Source organism: Chiloscyllium plagiosum, unplaced genomic scaffold, assembly GCF_037043375.1.
Source record: "Chiloscyllium plagiosum isolate Xiang-an unplaced genomic scaffold, Cpla_swu_hap1 HiC_scaffold_19, whole genome shotgun sequence".
Taxonomy (NCBI): Eukaryota; Metazoa; Chordata; class Chondrichthyes; order Orectolobiformes; family Hemiscylliidae; genus Chiloscyllium; species Chiloscyllium plagiosum.
The window spans coordinates 50,261,238-50,284,597 of NW_028270157.1; the positions used below are offsets into that span (position 1 = coordinate 50,261,238).

At 39.9% G+C, this 23,360-nt stretch overlaps 1 protein-coding gene across 3 annotated transcripts in view; it reads left to right on the forward strand.

Annotated features, from left to right (window-relative positions):
* The window catches only part of LOC122559577 (protein FAM118A-like), a 54,744-nt gene that overhangs the window by 14,858 nt on the left and 16,526 nt on the right, over positions 1 to 23,360 (forward strand). For all 3 annotated transcript variants that reach the window (XM_087997346.1, XM_087997345.1, XM_043709284.2), the window contains 3 exons: positions 11,183 to 11,435; positions 17,840 to 18,061; positions 22,264 to 22,392. In XM_087997346.1, the coding sequence (XP_087853472.1) occupies positions 11,183 to 11,435; positions 17,840 to 18,061; positions 22,264 to 22,392 (604 nt within the window). The remainder of the gene's footprint in view (positions 1 to 11,182; positions 11,436 to 17,839; positions 18,062 to 22,263; positions 22,393 to 23,360) is intronic.

Below are 23,360 nucleotides of genomic sequence, written 5' to 3' on the forward strand. Positions count from 1 at the left end.
CTGCTCCAGGCTTCTGGCGTCTCTGCTGACCCGGCTTTGGAGGCCAGCGCCAGGTGCCTGAGGCTGACAGAAGGGAGGAGAGAGGAGAAAAGAATAAAAAGAACGGGTGGATCAGAGATGCTCCAGCTGGACCATCCTACTATGCTGCCATCTTACCAGAAAGAATTTGCTATATTGTCTTTTTGTGCCACATGAATGATTTTCAAATAGTATGGTTTTAGCATTAACCTCATTAAACAGTGCCAAATGTTTGATATGTAACTTTGCTAGAAAGTTTAAAAGATTATGTTCCATACAAGTAACAACCTTGGCAGCACTTGTCATTACAGATTTATTCAAAATCAATGTTGGCAATGGAAAAATGAATTTTAAGATTCTTTATTGTGAAAATAGTGTTCTATCTTTGCTGAGGTTTGGTGTTGTAAAGATATTGATGGGATAAAAAAGGAACATTTTGATTTTAAAGCTGTTGCAAGAATTTGATTTGCTGGTGGGGCAAGGGGTGAATTGTAATTCCTATGTTTGCATATTACAGCAGTTCAAAAGTGCTTAATTGATTGTAAACTGTTTGGGTTGCCTGAACATCTTATGCTTTTAGGTCATTTTCAAATTAAGTGGGCTTGTTTTTAATTATTCTTGCTCTTGCAGCACCTTACCTTATGAAGAACCATGTTTTTAATACAGAATTCTAAAAATCCATTGGTAGATTACGCTGAGTTCATTTCCGCAGCTTTGTTTAGAATTAACCATGCTTTCAACTTAATACACATTTTAATTGATCGCTGTCTGGATGTTGGCATATCAGTAGTGTCCTGCCTGAATACATTTGTGCTGTTTAGTGGACATAAAAATCCTGTTGAAATTGTTCAGAAGTACCACTATTTAATATACATTATTCCTTGTAAGAGAGGGGAAAAAAAGCTGGAAAAAGCACAGCAGATCAAGCCACATTAGGGGAATGGGAGGGTTGACGTTTTGAGTCCTGACGAAGGGTCCTGCCCAAAACTCTCCTGCTCCTCTGCTGTTGACCTACTATGCTTTTTCAAGCTCCACATTTTATCAACTCCAAGATTCCAGCATCTGCAGCCCTCACTATCTCCAAGAGGGGAAAAAATGATTTGGCTTTTATATACTTTCTCAATACTTTTATACAGCATTTCAAACTCGACCAATGAAGCACTTTTGAAGTGTTCCTGAAAATGTAAAAAACACAGCCAAATTGAACACAGCAAGATCCCACAAACAGCAACATAATTATGGCCAGGAAACTTACCTGCAAGTTTACCTGGAGACTAAAGCTCTCAAGTCTCTTGCACTTCACAGTTCTGAATTTTCTCCCCATTTAGAAAATAGTCCATGCCTCTTTTCTTCCAAGGTGCATGACCTCACACTTTTTCCCATGTTGTACTCCATCTGCCACTTCTTTGCCCACTATCCTAACTTGTCCCAAATCCTGCTGCAGCCTCCCTGCCTTCTCAGTTCCAGCTGTCCCTCTACCTATCTTTGAAGCGCCTGCAAACTTAGCCAGAATCCCCTCCATTCCTTAATCTAGATCATTAATGTATGAAGTGAAAAATGTTGCAGTCCCAAAGCTGAGCCTGTGGAACACTAATTGTCACTGACTGCCATCCTGAGAAGGACCCTTTTACCTCCAGACTCTGCTTCCTACCAGACAGCCAAGCTTCTATCCATGCTAGTACCTTGCCTCTGGCACCGTGGGACCTTATCTTACTCAGTAGCCTTCTGTGTGGCGTTTTGTCAAAGGCCATCTTGAAGTCCAGGTAGATAAAAACCATTGACTCTTCTTGGTCTTATCTGCTCATTACTTCCAGAAGGAGTTCTAGCAAATTTGTCAGGCATGACCTCCCCTTGATGACTTTGCCCTATTTTACCATACACTTCCAAGTATTTAGAAATCTCATCCTTCACAATGGATTCCAGGATCTTACCCACAACTGAGGTTAGGCTAGTCTGTAATTTTACGTCTTTTGCCTTACTCTCTTTTTAAGCAGAGGTTACATTAGTAATTTTCCAGTCCTCGGGGACCCTCCCTGACTCCAGTGATTCCTGAAAGATCACCACTAATGCCTCCACTATCTCTTCAGCTAGCTCCCTGAGAACTCTGGGGTGTGGTCCATCTGGACCAAATGATTGATTCACCTTCAGGCCATTCAGTTTTTCTAGCATCTTCTCCTTGATGATGGCCACCATACTCAGCTCTGACCACTCTCTCTCGAATTTTTGGGATATCACTCGTGTCTTCCATTGTGAAGACTGTTGTGAAGTAATTATTCAGTTCCTCCGCCATTTCCTTGTTCACCTCTACTATCTTTCCAGCAGTCCAATGTCCACTTTTGCCCTTTTGTATATCTAAAGAAACTCTTACAGTTTTCCTTTTATATTACTGGCTTGCTTACCCTCATATTTACTCTTCTCCCTCCTTACATTTTTTTTGTTGCCCTCTGGTCTTTGTAAGCTACCCAATCCTTTGGTTACCCACTACCCTTCGCCACATCATATGTTTTCTTTTGCTTTTATGCTATCTGTGACTTTCCTAGTCAGCCATGGATGCCTCATCCTCCCTGAAACATTCTTCTTTTTCCTCAGGACAATCTCTGCTTTGTCTCCTGAACTACTCCCAGAAACTCGTGCCATTGCTGTTCCGTTGTCTTTCTCGGTAGGCTCCCCTCCCAGTCGATTCTACCCTACTCCTCCCTCATGCCTCTGTAGTTGCCTTTTATTCAGCTGTAATATTCTTACCACTGTAATATTCTTCAGCTGTAATATTCTATCTTCTCACTCTCAAATTGCAGAGTAAATTCAATCATATTATGATCACTGCCTCCTAGGGGTTCCTTCACCTTGAGCTCCATTATCAAATCTGCCACACTGCATAACACTAAATCCAGTATTGCCTGTTCCATCACAAGCTGCTCCAAAAAGCCACCTTGTGAACACTCCACAAATTCCTTTTCTTGCAATCTACTACGAACCTGATTTTCCCAGTCCACCTGCATATTGAAATTCCCCCATGATCACTGTAACTTTGCCTTTCTGACACATCTTTCTATCTTGTACCCTAGCTTCTGACTACTGTTTGGAGGCCTGTACATAACTCCAACTATTTTTATTTAACCTTTTGCAGTTCCTCAATTCTACCCACACAGATTCTATACCATCTGGCCCTACTTTGTTTCTTACTATTGATTTAATTTCATTTTACTAATAAGGCAATCCCACCCCCTCTGTCTATTTGTCTGGCTTTTTGATAGGATGTATCGAATATTTGTATCTGTGCTGGAGATTTTAATAACCTCTCCTGAGTTGTGCACTCTTACCCTCCTCCTTTAATTTGGGTTTTCTAATTCCCCCTTCTCCCCCTATTTTAGTTTAAAGCCCTGCCTACAGCCCTAGTTATGCCATTCGCCAGGACTCTGGTCCCTGCATGGTTCAGATGAAGACTGTCCCATTTGAACAGGTCCTTTCTACTGGTGCCAACGTCCAATGAATTCAAGGCTATTTCTGTCCCTCCAATGTTTGAACCTGCTTAATCTTATTGACCCTGTGCCAATTAGCTTGTGGCTCAAATAGTGGTGCAGCGATTATTACCTTTTTGGTTCTGCTTTTTAACGTAGCTCCTGGCTATTCATACTAGCTTAGCAGAGCCTGTGTCCTAGTTTATCTGTTGGTGGTACAGTGCCTACGTGGTACAGTACCACGATAACTGGATCTTTACCCTCCCACTCCAAGTTGCCTATAGCCCTGATGAGCTATCTCGAACTCGAACACCAGGCAGGCAACACAACATTTGGGAGTATCGATTCTGGTCACAGAGAACTGCGTTTGTGCCTCTAACTATAATATCTCCAATTATAATGACATTTCTCCCCCCCCTCCCCCCCATTGAATGTGATCAGTTGGCTCATCCTCCCTGCAGTCTCCATTTCTGTCTACACAGGGGAGCAAAACTCTTGAACCTATTGTGCAAGCTCAGGAGCTGAGGCTCCTGCAAGTCTACCTCCTGCATCCCTCTACCTGCCTCACTCATGGCCACACCCTCCTGTCCCTGACCACTAGCCGAATTCAAGTTAGTTAATCTCAGGGGTGTGACTGTCTCCTGAAACACAGCATCCAGGTAATTCTTTCCCCCTCCCTGATGTGTTGCAGTGTTTGAAGTAGGTATGTATGTTAAATATTCTGGATTCTGATCTTTGGAAAAGTTAGGAAATGGGGAGAAAAAGGAAGGGGTAGTATTTTTGGCTAAAGTGGGCATTGGAGAAAAAGGTTCGGTGGCTTCAAGGAGCGAATCAATTTTGCTAGAGCTAAGGAATAAGGGGGATGCAATTATATTGCTAGGTGTAATCTGTAGACCACTGACTAGTGGGAGAGATATAGAGGAACAAATCTGCAAGGAAATCAGAGCTGTAAACATCGTAAAGTATTCCAGTAGAAACTTTACCACATCTCAGTCTACATACAGGTAATTAATGTGAGAGGCAGGCATTGCTAGATTGAATTCAGGAGAATTTCCTAAAGTAGTGTGTTTAAAGTCCAACAAGAAAGGAGGCAGCACTGGACCTGGTTTGTGGGAATGAGGTGAGCCAAGTACATCGAGTGACACTGGGAATGTTTTGAGGACAGTGATCATTGTCTTATAAAGTTTAGGATGGTGGAAATGACATTGGTCAATTCAGAAGAATAATAATCAATTGACAGAGAGCTGACTTCAATATGGCAAGAATGGGTATTCTGGAACTAAAGATTGCTGAGAGAAAATTATAATTGAATAATGGGCTATCTTTAAAGAGAGAGTTCAGGCGAGATTAAAGTATAATCCTCAAAAGGGAAAGGTAGATTGAACAGATCTAGAAGTCCCTGTATGATGAAAGATAGAAGTTAATATAAATAAAAAAGAATGTTTATGACAAGTGCCATGTAATAAATATAATTGAGACCCAAGCTGAAAACAGAATGTTCAGAAGGAGGTGAAAAAGTTAATAACAGAAGCAAGAAGGAATTCTGAAAACAAGACTGGCTATTATAAAGAGAAATCTCTTTTTTTTTATAAGCACATTAAGAATAAAAAGAGGAGTAGGGATAATTAAGCAGCAAAAATAGGGATTTGCAAATAAGAGGCAAGGCTGAGGTGCAATATCGTGCATCTGTCCATATCCTGGTGAAACAGTAGGAAAGTCAGTCACAGAAAGGGTTTAAAATGGATGAGGTGGTATTGAATAAGCTGTTAGTATTTAAAGGTAAGGCACTGGGACCCGTGATGCATCCAAGGACATCGAAGGAAGTGAATGGGAATTGCGGAAGCACTGGGCAATAATTTGTCAATCTTCTCCAGATTAGGGGTTGGTGCCGAGAACTTGAGAATTGTAAACATTATGTCCTTGTGCAAAAATGATTGTAAAAATAGGTGAAGCAATTACAGTTAGTTTAACTTGATGGTAGAGTAAATTCTAGAATCAGTTACTTGCAATAGGGTTATTAGCCATATGGAATAATGTGCGTTAATTCAGAAGAGCTGACAGGAGGTTTTTTTTTCCTGTTAAACTGCTGGGTGTTTTAAAGATGTACTAGAGATGAAGGCAAGGTTGTTGATGTGGTGTTTATGGACTTCCAATAGGCCCTTGATACCATGTCATACTTCAGACTTGTGAGGAAAGCTTCGGTCAGGGAATAAAAGGAAGTAGCAGTGTGGCTACAGAATTGGTTGAGTGACAAGAAACAGTACTGGTTAATGGGTATTTTACAGGCTGGAGGAGGGTTTGTAGTGGAATTCCCCAGAGTTAGTATTGAGACCTTCCTTTCCTTGATTTAGGTAAATGATCTAGATTATGCTGTATAGAAGAATATTTCAAAATTTGCAGGTGACACAAAACTTGGAAGAGTTATGTGCTTTGAAGAAGACCGTGTAGAACTTCAAAAAGACATTGACTCTGATTATCCATCCTATCCTACCTGTCAATTTTATATACTTCCATCAGGTTGCCCCTCAGCCTCCGATGATCTCGTGAAAACAATCCAAGTTTGTTCAATCTCTCCTTATAGTTAATACACTCCAATCCAGGCAATGTCTTAGTAAACCTCTGTTGCATCCTCTTCAAAGCCTCCACATCTTATAATGTGGGGACCAGAACTACAGACAATACTCTAAATGAGGCCTAACTAATGTTTTATGCAGCTGCAACATGACTTACCAATTCGTATACTCAATGTCCCAACCATTGAAGGCAAACATGCTGTATGCCTTTACCACTTATTCATTTGTGTTGCCACTTTCAGGGACTTGGACCCCTAGGTTCCTCCGTATTCCAATACTCCAAAGTGTCTGCAATTTACTGTATATTTTCCTCTTGCATTTGATCTTCTATAGTGCATCACCTCAGCTTGTCCAGATTAAGCTTCATCTGCTATTTCTTCACCCAACTTTCCAACTGATCTATAGCCTGTTGTATCCTTTGATAACTTTCCTCACTATCCACAACTTCACCAATTTCCAAGTTGTCTGCAAACTTACATATTCATCTAAGTCATTTACTCATTGGAGGTTCGGTGTGGACTTGTTGGGCCGAAGGGCCTGTTTCCATGCTGTAGGGAATCTAATCTAATCTAAAATATATATATTACAAACGACTGAGGTCCCAACATTAACCGTTGATGAATACCACCTATCACAGACTTCTACTCATAAAAAGATCACCCGCCCGCCCCCCCACCCACCCCCTGTCCACAAGACTACCATCTGTCTCCTATGACCAAGCCAATGTAGTATCCAATTTGCTATATTACTATGGATCCCATGTGACTTAATCTTCTGGACCAGCTGACCATGAGGGACCTTTTCAAACCATCTAGTAAAGTCCATGCAGACAACATTCACTGTTGCCCAACCTCATCAACCGTCTTTGTCACTTAGTCATAAAACTCTAATCAAGTTTGAGAGACACGACCTACCCTGCATAAAGCCATGCTATCCCTAATAATTCTTTTCCAAATGTGAGTAAATCCTATCCCTAAGAATGTTCTTCAATAATTTCCCTACCACTGAAACAAGACTCCCTGGTGTATAATTCCCTGTATTTTCCCTGGTATGCTTCCCAAAGGAAGAATATTGGTTATCCTCGAGTCTTCTGGGACCTCACCTGTGGCTAAAGGGGAGACAAAGATCTCTGTAAAGACCCTAGCAATCTCCTGCCTTGCTTCTTTCAGTATCATGGGATAGATAACAAAAAACCGTGGGGACTTAACTACCTCAATATTTTTCAAGACACCTAACACCACCACTTCCTTAATATCAGCACATCAGCTTACCCCTTCCTGTTGTTGCCCATAATCCTTTTAGTCCTCAGTGAATACTGATGCCAATTACTCATTAAGGACCTCACCCACTTCCTCTGACTCCACACATAAATTTCCTCTTTGATTCTTTAGTGGATTTTCTCTTTTCCAGTTACCCTCTTGCTCACAATATATGTATAAAATGCCTTCAAATTCTTCTTAATCCTACTTGCAAAGGACATTTCATGGCCCCCTCTAGTGCTCCTAATTCCTTGTTTAACTTCTTTTCTGATCCCTCAAGAGTCTTGTTTGATTTCAGTTTGCACACCTTACGTATGCTTTTTTTTGCCCTTTTTGACTAAACTTTCAACATCTCTTGTCATTCAGGGTTTTGAATCTTGTCATCCTTATTTTTCATCCTCACAGGAACATGCTGTTTCTGAACACTCATCAACTGGCCTTTAAAAGACTCCCATATGTCAGATGTGTATTTACTCTCATAGCTGTCCCCAGTCTAATTTCTCCAATTCCTCCAATTCCTGACTAATACTGTTATAATTAGCCTTCCTCTGATCACTGTTCCCAAAATGCTTCCCCTCTGAAACTTTGATCACCTGGTCAGGTTCATTCTCCAATACAAGTTCAAGTGCTGCCCCTTCCTTAGTTAGATTATCTACATGTTGCTTCAAGAAACCTTTCTGGAGGTCCCCAACAAAATCTGCCCCATCTAAGCATCTAGCACTAAGCGAGTCCCAGTCAATGTTGGGAAAGTTAAAATCACCATGATAACAGCTCTGTTGATTTTGCATCTTTCTCTGATCGCTTATATATCTGTTCTTTTATCTCCTGCTGGTTATTGGAAGGCTTATAGTACAATCCTATCATAGTGATTGCACCTATCATATTCTTAAGTTCTAACCATATGGCCTCACTGGATGAATCCCCCAATATGTCACAGTCGTACTGGCAGAGGACATTTTTCCTTGATTAGTAATGCGATTTCCCCCATCCTTGTTACATCTCTCTCTATCTCGCTTGAAACATCTCAACTCTGGAATGTTGAGCTGCTAGTACTGCTCTTCTCTCAAGTTTCTGCAGTGGCTACCACATCATAGTTCCATGTACTACTTTAAGCTCTAAGCCTTATCTGCTTTACCTATTATTCTCAATGGCTTTAAATTAAATACACATTAGACTGCCAGTCCCACCGTATTCATTAACCTGCCTCTGCCTGTTCTTCCAATTAGACTTACCTAACTACTACCTTCTCAATCACTTCAAATGCTGACCAACAGCTCAGTTTCCTATCCCCTGTCATAATCGTTTAAACTCTTTCCCCCCCCGCCAAAGATATTGATGCCCCTCTAGTTTAATTCCAACCTATCCTTGTTGTAAGGTACCACCTATCCTTGAAGAGAACCCAGTGGTTCAGATAAGTGAAGCACTTCCTCCGACACCAGCTCTTTAGCCATGCATTCATCTGTATTATCTAGCTATTTCTGGCCTCACTAGCACATAGCACAGGGAATAATCCGAAGATTACAAGCCCAGAGGTCCTGCTTTTTAATTTCCTATCCAGCTCCCAAAGTTCCATTTGCAGGACTTTATATCTCTCTCTCTCTTTCTTTCTTTCTGCCTATGCCATTAGTATCAATATGAACCACAACCATTGGCTGCTCACCCCCCCCCCCCCCCTTAGAATATCTTGTGTCTGCTCAGAGACATCCTTTACCCTGACACTAGGAAGGCAATGCACCATTGTGGACTCTCATACCTGGCCACAAATGCTCCTGACTATACAGACCCCTATCACTACTGCTTGCCCACACTTTGGCTCTGCTGTACTGCACGGAGAGTCAGTTGGGGTGCCACTGATCTGGTTGCTGCTATTGCTTTCCACTGAGGGGCCATCCCCTCCAAAAGTATCTAAAATGGATTCTGTTTGAGAGGGGAATAGCCAGTGGGGACTGCTGTGCTGCCTACCCACACTTACTAGTCTTCCAGGTGGTCACCCAATGCTTTTCTGTCATATTGCCCTCGCTTGTGGTGTGACCAACTTGCTAAATATGCTATCCATGACATTCTCAGCTTTGTGGCCACTCCATAGTGAGTCCATCCGGAGCTCCAGCTGCTTCAAGTGGCAAATCAGGAGCTGCAGTTGAACACACTTCGTATATACATGGTCACCATGGATACTGAAAATGCCCCTGATTTCCTGCACATTGCAGGAGGAATATGCTGTAGGGCCAAGTTCTTCTGCTATTGTGAACTCAGCAACTACAAACTATATATTAGAAACCAGTTATACAACCTTATCTCATATTGACAAAAATCAGATTTCTCTCTCTCTCTCTCTTTTCCAACAAACTACAAGAATTAGCACCTAACACTATTCTGCACGTGTTGCCACCATTTATACCCAAATTCACTCTGCTGCGCTCTAGCTGCTGCCACTGCTGCGGCTGACCTCGATCCAAGCCCCACTCCTCAAGCTTTCAGTTTCTCTGCTGCTGCTGCTGTTTACACCCAAATTCATTTTACTGTGCTCCAACTTAAAGATATATTTTTGAAAACACAGCATTTCATCAATTGTAAATACAAATCCTCCTTATGTTAGAAACATATATCTTCATCTCTCTGCTCCCAGCTGAGTAACATTTCCCAATTATTTCTGCAAAATATCTTGCATGTTTTCAGAGTTTTAAGTTGCCATGTCATTATTGCCATTAAAGGTGTGACTGCTGTAGCCTTATCAGTCTGTGGGCTCGAGAGAGAGAGAGAGAGAGAGAGAGAGAGAGAGAGAGAGAGAGAGTGTCACAACTGGTTGTGGTTTAAGTTGAGGGGACAGGTTGAAAAGAAGAATCTTCATGGTAACATCAGTAGATGCAGGGATTAAACCCTTGCAGTTGGTTTCAATGTGCACTGCAAACCAGTCATCCAGCTGACTGGATTTATAAAAGTAAAATTGACAGTTCAAAAATCTGCTGTTTGCTTGACTTTCAAAACATTCTATTGAAGTAGCTTAAGATATATCGAGCTTGGCTAAATGACAGGCACTTTTTTTGCACCATGGTTCTTCTAAACTTACATCAGTTGTTTTGATATTCTCAAAATTTCCAGAAAATGGTCACACACAAATAAGATCTGTTAAAATTGCCTATTATTAAATATTTAGAAATAAGATCTAATATAACAACTGTATTGCAATATAATTTAGTTAAACTCCCCTAAGGTCAATGTTAAATTAACTAGTATTTAATGTCCTCAACTGGAAGGGAAAAAAAATCTTTTACAAAAAATTCTTAATTATTCATACCAAAGCTGTTGTCTCGATTGGAGTTTCCAGCATGTTTAGAATGCAAATAGAGGCTTAATGATAGATCAATTGGAGAAAGTAATCTGAACGTTAGATAGTGAGAGCCTTTTTCCTCTGATGGTGATGGCTCGCACGAGAGGACATAGCTTTAAATTGAGGGGTGATAGATATAGGACAGATCTCAGAGGTAGTTTCTTTACTCTGAGTAGTAGGGGGTGGAATGCACTGCCTGCAACAGTAGCAGATTCGCCAACTTTAAGGGAATTTAACTGGTCATTGGATAGGCATATGGACGAGAATGGAATAGTATAAGTTAGATGGGCTTCAGATTGGTTTCACAGGTTGGCGCAACATTGAGGGCCGAAAGGGTCTGTACTGTGCTGTTATGCCCTATGTAGGGTTGGCATTCATTTTCTATACTAAGAAAAAAAAAGTTAGGATTGAGGTTATTTTCATCTGATCAAATTTTAAAATGGATAATGACTCATCTTGCAATGGATGACATTGTTTATTTGTATACATTGAGCTTCAGAGAATGAGGAATGTAATTTTGGTTTTTATTCTCCCAACTATCTGAAGGAAGTTCCTGAAAAGTCTGACTCGTAAAGAACCTTGTGAATTGCTGTTGGTGATTGGAACTGGAGTGAGTGCTGCTGTTGCACCACATATACCTGCACTGTGCTCATGGCGAAGTTGTATTGAAGCAGTAATCAATGCAGCAGAAGATCTGGAGGTGCTTCATCCTTCTGATATTACGGAGTTTCGTCATAAACTAACAGAAGATCGTGACCTTCTTGTGCTTGCCCATGATCTAATCCGGAAAATGTCACCAGTAAGACCAAATATTGTTTTGAGTTGTAGGGGTGAAGTGTACATACATTTCAGAAAAAATCTTAAAGCTTAAATGCACAGCTTATATCTATATATGTTGTGTTTGAGCAAAAGAATAAACCAGAGTTGCAATTTGTAAGGGCTTCAAACATCTGAAACCAGAAGGGGGAAATGTTCTGAAACTATTTATTTGAGAACAGTTAAACTACAACATACGCATGCATTTAAATTTTATGTTGGCCTTGTTTTGTGTGAATGTTGATCAAGAGCTGATGGGCATGGGTTAGCAAATCAGTTTTAAAATAATGTTATCTTGCTTCAGGAGTGTACTCTGATGTACCACAGCTTCATGTTATGTGTCTTTGTTTTAAACTCAACTTTACCCCTTAACTGTCATATCTGTCATACAGCTATTTTTTGAATCTTGGTGCTGTTCACTAATATCCAAAAATGCAAAAATAACTCCTGGATTTTTCTTAAAGATCCTATTCTTTAAGCTCTTCTTAACCATCTGCAACTTCATTCCAGCAATGTGTATGTGGAGCTCAGGAGCTATTTTTTCACTAATGTTGAGACTACCATTAAGTCAAACTCCCCTTAGAACTTCAAACTGTCCAAGCCCAGAACTATCATTTTTGCAAAGGCTCAGTGCCAACTTTCAGATTCTTCTCTTGGGTAACCACACAACTGAACACCAAACTATTATCAGGACTGTCACTGACACTGATAACTGTGAAGATCTTCCTTTGGCCTTTGAACAGCCTGCTCCCACCTCTTTCCCAAGATACACAAAAAGTTCTGTCCTGGCAGTCTAAACATTTGAACGTTTTGTGCCCCATTGAACTGATTTCTTTCTATCCTGACATTTTTTGTTTTCTCCCATGTATGGTCACTTTCCACATACATCCATGATCTTCTATTGTTCTCCATCATCTTCACCATAGATATCCAATCTCTCCATCTCCCACTATACTGGTCTGTAGACACTCCACTTCTTGCTCAAACTGAAGCCCAATTAGTCTCCATCCACTACCAACCACCAACATTCACTGCCCCCAACCCCGCACCATCTCAATCTCTGGGCACACACTTCTAGCCTATATCTACTATAAACCTACTATCTCACATACTATCTCAACAACACTTCTTCACACCTTTCTTCAGGGTTTGATTCCATTCTCCCAGTTTCTGTCTCTCACATTTGTTCTGCTGACTGAATTTTCCAAACCAATGCTTCTGACATGTCTTTCTTTTCCTTAACCAAGGATTGCTTTCCACTTTTTCTGCCTCATTTCCTACACTTGTGCTCACCCCTGCAACTCCCTCTTGGAAATATGTTAAGTTCCCCTTGTACTCCCCTTCTACTATACCAGCAGCTTCAGCTGGTCAACCTTCACCATTTCTACCACCTCCAACAGAACCAAACACACTTTTTCCTTTCTGCTTTTCTTTCATCACTTGAATGGCCCAATTTCCCAATGACCACCTGATCTACTTTTCTACACCAATACTCCCTTTCCTATCTATTCAAATGTAAATGTTATAATCACCTACTCCTTTATCTCTCCTCATCATCCAAAGTGCCAAACCCTCGAGGTTTAGTAGTAATTTGCGTGCATTAGTAATTCTTTTAATGTGATGTACTGTATTTGCTGCTCTACAATGGGCAGACAAAATGTAGTTTGTTTGACTTTTGTGCAGACCACCTTTGTACAGTCTGCAGCCATGACCCTAAACTTTCAGTAGCCTGTAATTTTAATTTTCCACCTTGAAGCAGACCTCTTTATCCTTGCCTTGTTGCAGAGCTGCATGAATCTTAACATGAGCTTGAGAAACAGCACTTAACTGTTGAAACAGGCATTTAGCAGCTTTCTGGATATTAGAGTTCAACAATTTCAGTGTGTAATCTTTGTCCCCATTTTCTTCCGTTCTACTGTCATTTTTCTCTTCTCTTTTTGGGGTGGGGGTGGAGGTGGAGTTCATCATCTGCCATTCACACTGCATCTAGCGACATCCTTGACATCTTTTTGTAAATTTTATTTGCTTTATTAGCATTTCCTTTGGCCCAGAACTCCAGCTCTTTTGTCATTTAATGTCTCCAGTGTTGCACCCTCTCTCAGATGTATGCTTTATTTGTTCCTCTTTCCTACCCCTGCCGCTTAAAACCTTATCACTATTCCCAGTTCTGATGGAGGATTATCAGCGTGAAATGTTAACTCTGTTTCTAACTCCAAAGGTCTGTTGAATGTAAATCATAGCAAATTATCTTTAATTCGGCTATTTATTAAGAAATCTCTCAGATAATCAATTACTGAAACAATAATTTAAAATTTATTTTATGTAGCAAAAAAAATAAAGACGCCTCAATGAGCAATTTAAGCCTCACTCAACTTGGCTATTACCTGATTAATGGTTGTATCTGGCCAGGATTCTAACCAATAGTGTCCGTCTATGGAAGTGTCCAGGATTTGATCCTTATGGAGTATTGTTCTTTGAAGTTCTTTTCCTGAATTATTCTGGTGTTGAATTCTTGTATTTTTTTTCTCTCTTTCAAGTTTGTGGTGTGACATCATGATGATTCAGTAGATTCTTTCATCCCCAAAATAGATTACACTTCTGGAGACCTCAAGTCTGTAGTTTGTCTTCTTATCAGAAGTAGCTTCTCTGTTTCTTGATATATTTGGGCTTAGCTGTCTGTTTGAAACAGCTTTTCCTGCAATTATCCTCTTTACTGCAGAACATTCATTCTGTCGGCAATCTTAATTGTCCATTTGTGAGGAGGAGTAGTTTATCAAGCAGTGTTATCTTTTCTCTCTCAGGAAACAACCAGTTTATGTTGCTCCATCCCAGGAATGGTTAATTCACATATTGCTTTTAATTCCTTTCTTGTCCCTTTTCATCTTGAGAAACAGTTATTGTTGATTTTTTCGACACATTAAGTAACTAAAATTGTGAAGTTTACATTATCACAAGTTCCATTTAATGTGCTGTGTATTTCCAAAATGTTCTGTTTTTTTCACTTGCAACTTTTTCTAGGTTTCTCTGTTATCTCTTCTCAGGTTATATTTGAACTCACCTAGTGCAGGAAACCTCCTGTCTTAGAAACCAGGAACAACAGTAGGCCATTTAGCCCTTTTGAGTCTGTCAGTATGATTATGTTAATCATTCAACTCAGTATCTGCTTCTCATTTTCTCCCAATACCCTTTGATCCTTTTAGCTCCAAGCACTATATCTAATTCCTAACAGTTTTCTCCCTTCACCCTCTTCCAACCAGAATTCTGCCTAATTCCCTCCTTGCCTCACATTAGCTAATGTTGTTACTCTCCTCAGTTAATATCCTTTTCTCCTCAAATTTGATATTATAAATCAGTTCTCAAATTAATCTTTGACACTAAAGCATTCTCTTTCTCTCCCCAACATCACTGTTCTGGCATGTTCTCTCTGCAAGGGTGGTGAAATATGGGAAGTATCGATCCTCCATGAAAACTTTCTTTATCTTCTACTGAGTACTCATGACATTGTCATTCTTGGTGGTGTCATTGAATTTAGCTAGATGTCTAGTGTGAGGCAGTAGCTGGGGGCCTGACCCAGAACACTTGGTGAGTCCCTGATGCCCGGTACATGGAACAAAAATGAAGTTGAGGCCTATTGCGGATGGGGGCTTTGGTGGCCTGAGATCCCAGGAGCGAGCCCAACATGGCGTTGGAGGTTTTCCTGACATCTGCAGCAACAATGAGAGCAGAGGAGATCAAGCCAGTGTGGAGAAAGCATGCTAAAACTGAGGAGATTGAGCCCTTGTAGGAGTGCGGTCTCAGCATTGCTAAACACTTGTGATGCAATGGTTGAACTTTTAGTTTTTTTTTCATTTTTCAACTTGGTACCAAGAATGACTGTAATGTTTAACTTTTAACTTTGTTCCTTATTTCTTTTTACCTTGTTTGTAAGTTTTTGTACATAGGCATTTGTACCTAAGATTGTGCCGCATGTGGCGACATTGAAAACTTTTCACTGTACTTTTGTACTTGAGTGCATTTTACAATAAAATCTAAATCTATTGCATTTAATCAAGTATTAACCCATTATCACCCAAAAACACTGCTCTCCTACTAAAAAATAGGAAACATGGCTTGTGTTGTATTACGCAATGGGCAGCACGGTGGCACAGTGGTTAGCACTGCTGCCTCACAGCGCCAGAGACCCGGGTTCATTTCCCGCCTCATGTGTGGAGTTTGCACATTCTCCCAGTGTCTGCGTGGGTTTCCTCCGGGTGCTCCGGTTTCCTCCCACAGTCCAAACATGTGCAGGTTAGGTGAATTGGCCATGCTAAATTGCCTGTAATGTTAGGTGAAGGGGTAAATGTAGGGGAATGGTTCTGGGTGGGTTGCACTTCGGCGGGTTGGTGTGGACTTGTTGGGCCGAAGGGCCTGTTTCCACACTGTATCTAATCTAAAAATAATTGAGAATTATCATTGAGAAGCTTTCATTAATGGAAAAACTATGAAAGTTGACTGATTTCCTGTTGTTGTTCCTCAGATCTATTATTGTCTTTTCTGAAACTGTATTTGAGTCCTGCCCTCCTCTCAACTTCTGCTCCTTCCAAATTGCCAAAACAGCCCTTAGCAAAGTCACAAATGACATCCAGTGTAATTGTGACAATAGTAGACATGTCATCTTTGTCCTCCTCGACCTGTCTGCAACCTTTGTTTGCCATACCAGACTCTTCTGTGTCTCTTCATGATCATTCAGCTGACTGAGACTGCTTACATTCTATCTGTCCAGTTATAATGAAAGAATCATTTGCAGCAACTTATCTCCCTGCTTCCACGTCAACCTGTAGTATCCTCCTAATTCTAATTCAAATGCTGCACGTCAGTGACACAGTGGTACACTTAGTTATCATATATTTCTTGATAAAACCTAACTTTACCTCACCATTGTTTCTCTTGATTACTCCACTATTGCTAAATTAAAGCACTATTTATCAAAGATCCACAGCTGACGATTCCTCCAATTAAATATTGAGAAGACTGAAACCATTGTTTTAGGCACCTGTCCTAATGTCTTCTCTACCAAGGAACTCCACCTCTCGTCCTGCTACCAGTTCATGATGTTTAGAATCAATGTGATACTGAGCTTCCAAACTTTTATCCATGCCATCACTAAGACCACTTATTTCTACCTCCATTTTTTTATTGCTGGACTTTATCCCGGCCCCAGCAGTACTGCCATTGAAATCTTTGTTACTTCTAGACTGAACTATTACACTGTTGCAGCTGGTCTCCTTTATTCTACCCTCTGTAAACTAGAGGCAATCCAAACCTCAGCTGCCTATGTCATAACTACATCCTATTCCCTCATCACCCATGTTCACTGGTCACTAATTGGCTCCCAGTTTTGATTTTAAAGTCTTGTCCTTGTTTTCAGATTCCTATACTGCAATGTTCCTGCCTATCTCTGTCATCTCCTCCAGTTTCACAACTCCTTTAATTCTGCCCTCTTCCATCTTTGATACTTGTGCTTCAATTGCCGAGACTCTGGAGTATCCACTCTTTCCTTCTCTGGCTCTCTATTTCACTTTCCTCCTTTTAAGACCCTTCTCAAAACCTACTTTCTTCAAGCTTTTAGTCATATGATGTGATCTCTAATGTGGCTCAAAGTCATACTTTGTTTTATAATATCCTTGTGAAGCACTGTGGGACATACCTTTCATTTAAATTTGCAGATAAGTTGAGCTCCGAAGGCAAAATTAAGATTACAATGTTCGTCTCAAATGGAATTGCATGACGTTTTAGAGATGAAGACTACTCATTTTCTGTATTTAAAATAATTAAAGGAAGTATTTTGACTTACACAAGCTGCAAGAACAAATATAAGGAAAAGTAGTTAAAACCACAATGAAGGATGTTGCTAATGATAAATGCAATAACCAGCAAATCAACAACAAAGTACAAATTTAGAGGCAGTTCATGTTTGGCTGATTTGGAGATGTAACGTGTAGAATTGAATTACAGTCATGCAGTATGGGAAGTTGTTGACTGATAGAAAATAAAGTAGGGTGTTTAGATTGCTGAAGTGTTTGGAATTGCTGAGTTTAGTTTTGTAGACTATTTGGACTTGCAAAAAGTGAATATAATTCTAAATCCAACATAAAAGTAATATGTTTAGCAAAGCAAATTTTTAAATTAATGTTAACTACCTTTTTGCGGGCTTAGTTGCACAGCAATTTATTCCATATGTTCAAAGTTAGATGGCTAAGTTTCTGTGAATTATAAAAGTAAATACTTGAAGACTAACTTCGTCTGCCTTGAACAAAATAAGCAACTACTTGTCAATTCTGAGCACTAACATAGTGCATTTTAACTCTGTTTCCTGGAGTGCTAATTTTTTTTCTATTTTCTTTTTAGCGTACTGGAGACACCAAGCCAAATTTTTTCCAGGATTGTCTAATGGAAGTGTTTGATAATCTTAACTGTCACATTCAGAATCCCATGCTCTTGGATGCTATTCTTCAATTAATGGATAGGGGAACAATGGTTCTCACCACTAATTATGATAATCTGCTTGAACTCTTTGGTCAACAGCAAGGCAAACCAATGGAATCTGTCGACTTGAAGTGCAAGGACAAGGTTTGTAAAATGCTAAATAATGTAGTGCCCTTTACAAGCCATAGAACCATTTCTTTAGATGGATCCTGCAGTGGGAACAATAGGAAGTAACCTAAAATGTGTTGCAACATTCTGAAAAGGTTTTTAATAATAAAGATGCAAATATGTGGAAATTGTTAAAGGGAATTTCATCATACGTTGCATAATGACTGAAATCTGTGCTTTGACTGTAATGTGGAAGAAAGACACATAATAGGCTAGCATCATAAGAGCTAGATGTTGGGGTTGAGGAGACTAAAACAAAGCTATTGTTTGGTTATAAAGTCCAGGTTTCCAAATCTGGAGGCTGACGAGACATGAGTTGATGCTTAAGTGCATTTATTAGAAGTCTGGGCACAGATAGTATGGCCTTGAATGTGTTCTAGTTTATGTAGAGTGAAATCTAGTAAGTTAGAGATTTTAAAGGGCAGTGAATTGGGGTTTAAGGTGAGAGTAATTGGAGACTTTGAGCTGTGGCTTGGTGCAAAATGAATGGAAGAGCACAGTGCCGTCATATAGTGAGACACTGGGAGTGAGTGGACTAAGCAATAGCAGAGGGCAAGGAAAGCACTGCTGGCTTACTGGAGGATGAGATAGTGCATGTTTGGCGAACAGGCAATTTGGATCCACTGTGAAGGGTTCAAATAGTGTAGGAAGCAGAAAAACATGATGATTGTTTGAGTCAACACTCCATCCACAATCTCTATAATCTAATGTCCTCACTGTAGGAGAGCCTATCGGACTAAGATGGAGCTGATAAGCCATTTGTGAGCCCATGGTGAATGCTGATGTCATGCCGTCCTGGCCACAGCAAGAAAGGATCATCCTCAACATGGTTGATGGTGGCCGACTCAATTTGCACATTTGTGGACCAACCATAAAGCATTGTCTGGCAATTGATGCTGTAATTTCCATTGCAGTACAAGCACCAGCAACCCAATAATTGCTGCAGCAATATTTCATTACTGTCATGCAAGGTCAGCTATGGCCAATGAAGCTGTAGGTTAAAATCTGTAAAAAGGTTTGAGAGATGTCAGTGCAGTTATAGATTCACACACTCAGAAACAGACCCTTAAAAATATTTGTCCTAGTTTTGAATTCTCCCACCTTAAGGAATAGATCTATCTTATTCACCTTATAAGAACATGAGCATAAGAAATAGCAACAGGAGTTGGCCTTCTGGCCCATCGCGACTACTCTGCCATTCAATAAGATCATGGCTGATCTTTTCGTGGACTCAGCTCCCCACTTAACTGCCTGATCACTATAACCCTTAATTCCTTCACTGTTCAAAAATCTATCTTTGCCTTAAAAACATTCAATGAGGTAGCCTTAACTGCTTCCCTGAGCAGGTAATTCTGCAGATTCACAGTCCTTTGGGTGAAGAACTTCCTCCTCAATTCAGTCCTAAATCTGCTTCCCCTTATTTTGAGGCTACGTCCCTTAGTTCAAGTTTCACCTGCAAGTGAAAATAACCTCCCTGCTTCTATCTTACCTGTTCCCTTCATAATTTTATATGTTTCTATTCTTATAAATTCCAATGAGTAGAGTCCCAGTTTATTCAATTTCTCCTCATAAGCCAACCCTTTCAACTCTGGAATCAACCTAGTGAGGTTCGTCTGCACCCACTCCAGTGCTTATACTTATACCTCAAGTAAGGAAACCAAAACTGTACACAGTTGGCCTCACCAGTAATCTATACAGCTGCAGCATAACCTCCCTGGTTTTAAACTCCATCCCTCTCACAATGAATGACAATATTCCATTTGCCACATTTATTACTTGCGGTACCTGCAAACCAACTTCTTGTGATTCATGGACAAGGACACCCAGGTCTATCTTTGCCCCTCATGGTTTTCCTAAACCTCTATAAGATTACCTCTCAACCTCCTATGCTTCAGTGAAAAATGTCCTAGCCTATCCAGCCTCCCTTTAAAACTCAAGTCCCAGCAACATCCTGGTGCATCTTTTCTGAACCCTGTCCGATTTTAACATTATCCTTCCTATAGCAGGATGATCAGAGCTATAAATAGTATTCCAAAGGTTGTCTCACCATGTACAACCTTAACATGACATCCCCACTCCTATACTCGGTAGTCTGAGCAATGAAGGCAAGCATGCTAAACACCTTCTTTACCACTCTGTTTGCTCATGATGCAAATTTCAAAGAAGTATGTACCCGAAGCCTAGGTCTCTCCGTTTGACAACACAACCGAGAGCCCTAATACTGTATAAATCCAGCCCTTGTTCATTTTACCAAAATGCAATACCATGCAATTATCCAAATTAAATTTCATCTGCCACTCTTCAGCCCTTTGGTCCAATTGATCAACTTCTGCAGTAAATTACTGATTATTGAGGTGCTGCCCAGAGAGTATGGTGGTGACCTCATGGAGCAGAAACCTTCTGTCTTTTTCTCAGGAAGGGAGTCTTGATCCACCTATTCCTCTTTTTGGTGCCTGTTGCTGACCGTTCATTGTCAGCCTCCAAAACCATCTGCAGCTGCAACTCGCCATGAAGCAGCCACGGAGGTTGCAGTGTAGAATCTCTAGGATAGACAAGAGTACTGAAGATGAGTATACAAGGAATACTTAAAGGTCATTAGTTATGTTTCAGTGCAGTACGACATGGTTTCATTTATAAAGTTAGATGAAAAAAACGTGTGGGATTTTTGGAGAATTGGGAATTAGGATTCTGATGTCTGTTATTTCATTCAAGTGATCTCTTCATAAACAGACTGGTCAGAGGGGTTTGTATTGATTTCCTGCTCCCTTTCTCATTTCTTGCTCCAAATCCTTAACTGATTGCTGTGTATTTGTTGGCCTCATGATGGCAAAGTTATGCAGCATGTTGCAGAACAGCATATATTTTTAGGTTTACCCTGAGCACTGCAGGGGCACTTCCTTGCAATTCAGAGTGTGAAAAATGTTGTTTCAACACATCGGTGGTCTGCTGTATTCATTCTGTAAGTAATTTGGCTTTTATTGTATGCATGCTGCATACATATATTAGTTTTATGTTGGAGTTATGAGCCATATTTGTTGTGGTTTTGTCCATCTTGCCATTAGCTACTCCATGGTTTCCATGGTGGTTCAATGCATAATACACAATGAATTCATGACTGCATGACTCCACCAAGATATGTCGTGTGGAATTCTATAAATTGCTGTCTTTGGTTGCACATCTGGATGTTTAGGGAAATTCTGTCTTATGTTGATTCTGGTATAATGCAGAGTTGACATGTGGTACTTGCATAGTACTATTTATGAAATTCGCAGTACCCTGAACTATGGTAAAGCCCATGTTCCTAGCAAAGCTACATGCTCACTATCTACTGGTTTCTGGTGAGAGGAAATAATATGATGTTGGCTGTCTTTGATTAGAGCATTTCCATAACCTCCATCATTCAGTAGCAAGCTGCAGGATGTTGAAAATATCTCTTATTCCAATCTGAATATATCCCCACTCACTTGAACTCTCACACCGCATCTTCCAAGGTTACAGTTTTGGATATAGTCTGCAGATTTAAATGAAGATGTCCTTATTAATGTTTACATTATTACTGACATTCTAGGTGGATATTTCTCCCTAAATCTCCCTCTTGGTGGAGTTGGCCTTCTCTTGCTCCCTCTTCATATCTTTATTTGTCTTGTGTTCTTTGTAACCTTTCCTAGTTACTCGAGTGATGTTGTATTTTGAATGAAATAGGAACAGTTGGTTTGTGGAAGTCTCAAAATCAGTTAGGAAAAGTTTCTTTGGCACTTGCCGCACCATATTCCATATTAAATTTAGAAGAACTATGCAAATTATCAAATGCTTGCACTGTTACTTATAGTATCAGCCAGAGGAAATCAACCAGCAAGTAACTTAAATAAATAATGATCCAGCATTGGTGTGGGGTCCTTTTCTGCTGCTTGTTGGATAACCTGAGGGGTTGAATTCCAAAATGGCACTGCTGGGGTTAAATCAATATTGAGTTCATGTTCTCATTCTGTAGACATCCAGTGGATGCTAGCTGCATGCACATTATCTGCAATATTACAGTATCTGGTATGATTTGATTTGTAGTAGATATTCTGAATAACTGACAAAGTTAGAAGTTGTGAACAATGAAGTGAAAGTAGTCAGTGATCCTGCATTATCGTTCTCATTGATGTAATTTGCAGACTTTTGTGCTTTTGTAGGTGGTTCAGTGGGCCAGAGGACTACAAAAATATAGTGTCCTTCATATACATGGACTATTCACAGATCCCTGTGGTCTGGTATTGGATCCATCAGGATACAAGGATGTAATGCATGATCAAGATTTGATGGTAGGCATTGATTTATCTCTTAAATTGAACACCTTGCTGAAAATGGTTTCAAAAGAATACAAGTGAACAATGAAGTAACAGTTATAGTCGGTTCTGCTATAACGCATGTTTCGTCAACCTGAATTGTCTTTAACACAGTTGAACTATTTAGACCTTACTTATTGAATGCAAACTTTCCTTACCTGTATTGGTGATTCCGGCCCCTTCAGTTTAAATGCCTTGGCTATTCCACCATTTTCTTAGATTGTAGGGGAACACAACTATCGCATTACATCAGAACCAACTGTACAAATGTTAACAATTGTGTCAAACAAAAGCAAGCAATAACTAGGTTTTCCCTGTTAACGAGGAAAATAATACTTGGTGATAGAATGACAGCCTCAACCTCATTGAGGCATGAGAAATACAAATAGAAAGTATTTATGTGCTATGTTTCACATCCACGATGAAATTCTTCGTTAGTGCTCCATGTTGCACATAAATTTTTTAACACATTGCTAGTTGATAGTTTATATAAGATGTTGGAGCAGAAGTCGGCCATTTGACCCACTGAGACTGCTCCACTGTTTAATGAGATCATGGCTGTTTTGATATTCTTCAACTTCACTTTCCTGCCTTTTCCTCATAACTAAATTTTTTTTTCTATTTCCGACCTTAATGCCTGTATAAAAGCAGTAAGTTTATTTTTTAAAGTTTTTTTGCCATATTTGAATGAGCTGAGTCCCAGCAGTAATTTACCCAAATAGCAATAATTTGCTTGCAAGATGCCCCAATGTATGATTCAAATCTTGTACTGTTTTTTACAGATTAAATTATGTTCTTTTTTAATTAGAATTTTAATATTTTGTGGACAAATGCACCAGCATTCTGTAGTTTGCTGCTATATCGCAACAGTTTAAACTGCTTTTCTTTAGTTCCTAACACAGATTTAGCTTTTAAAAAAATTTGCGCATTGGTGTGAGCACTAA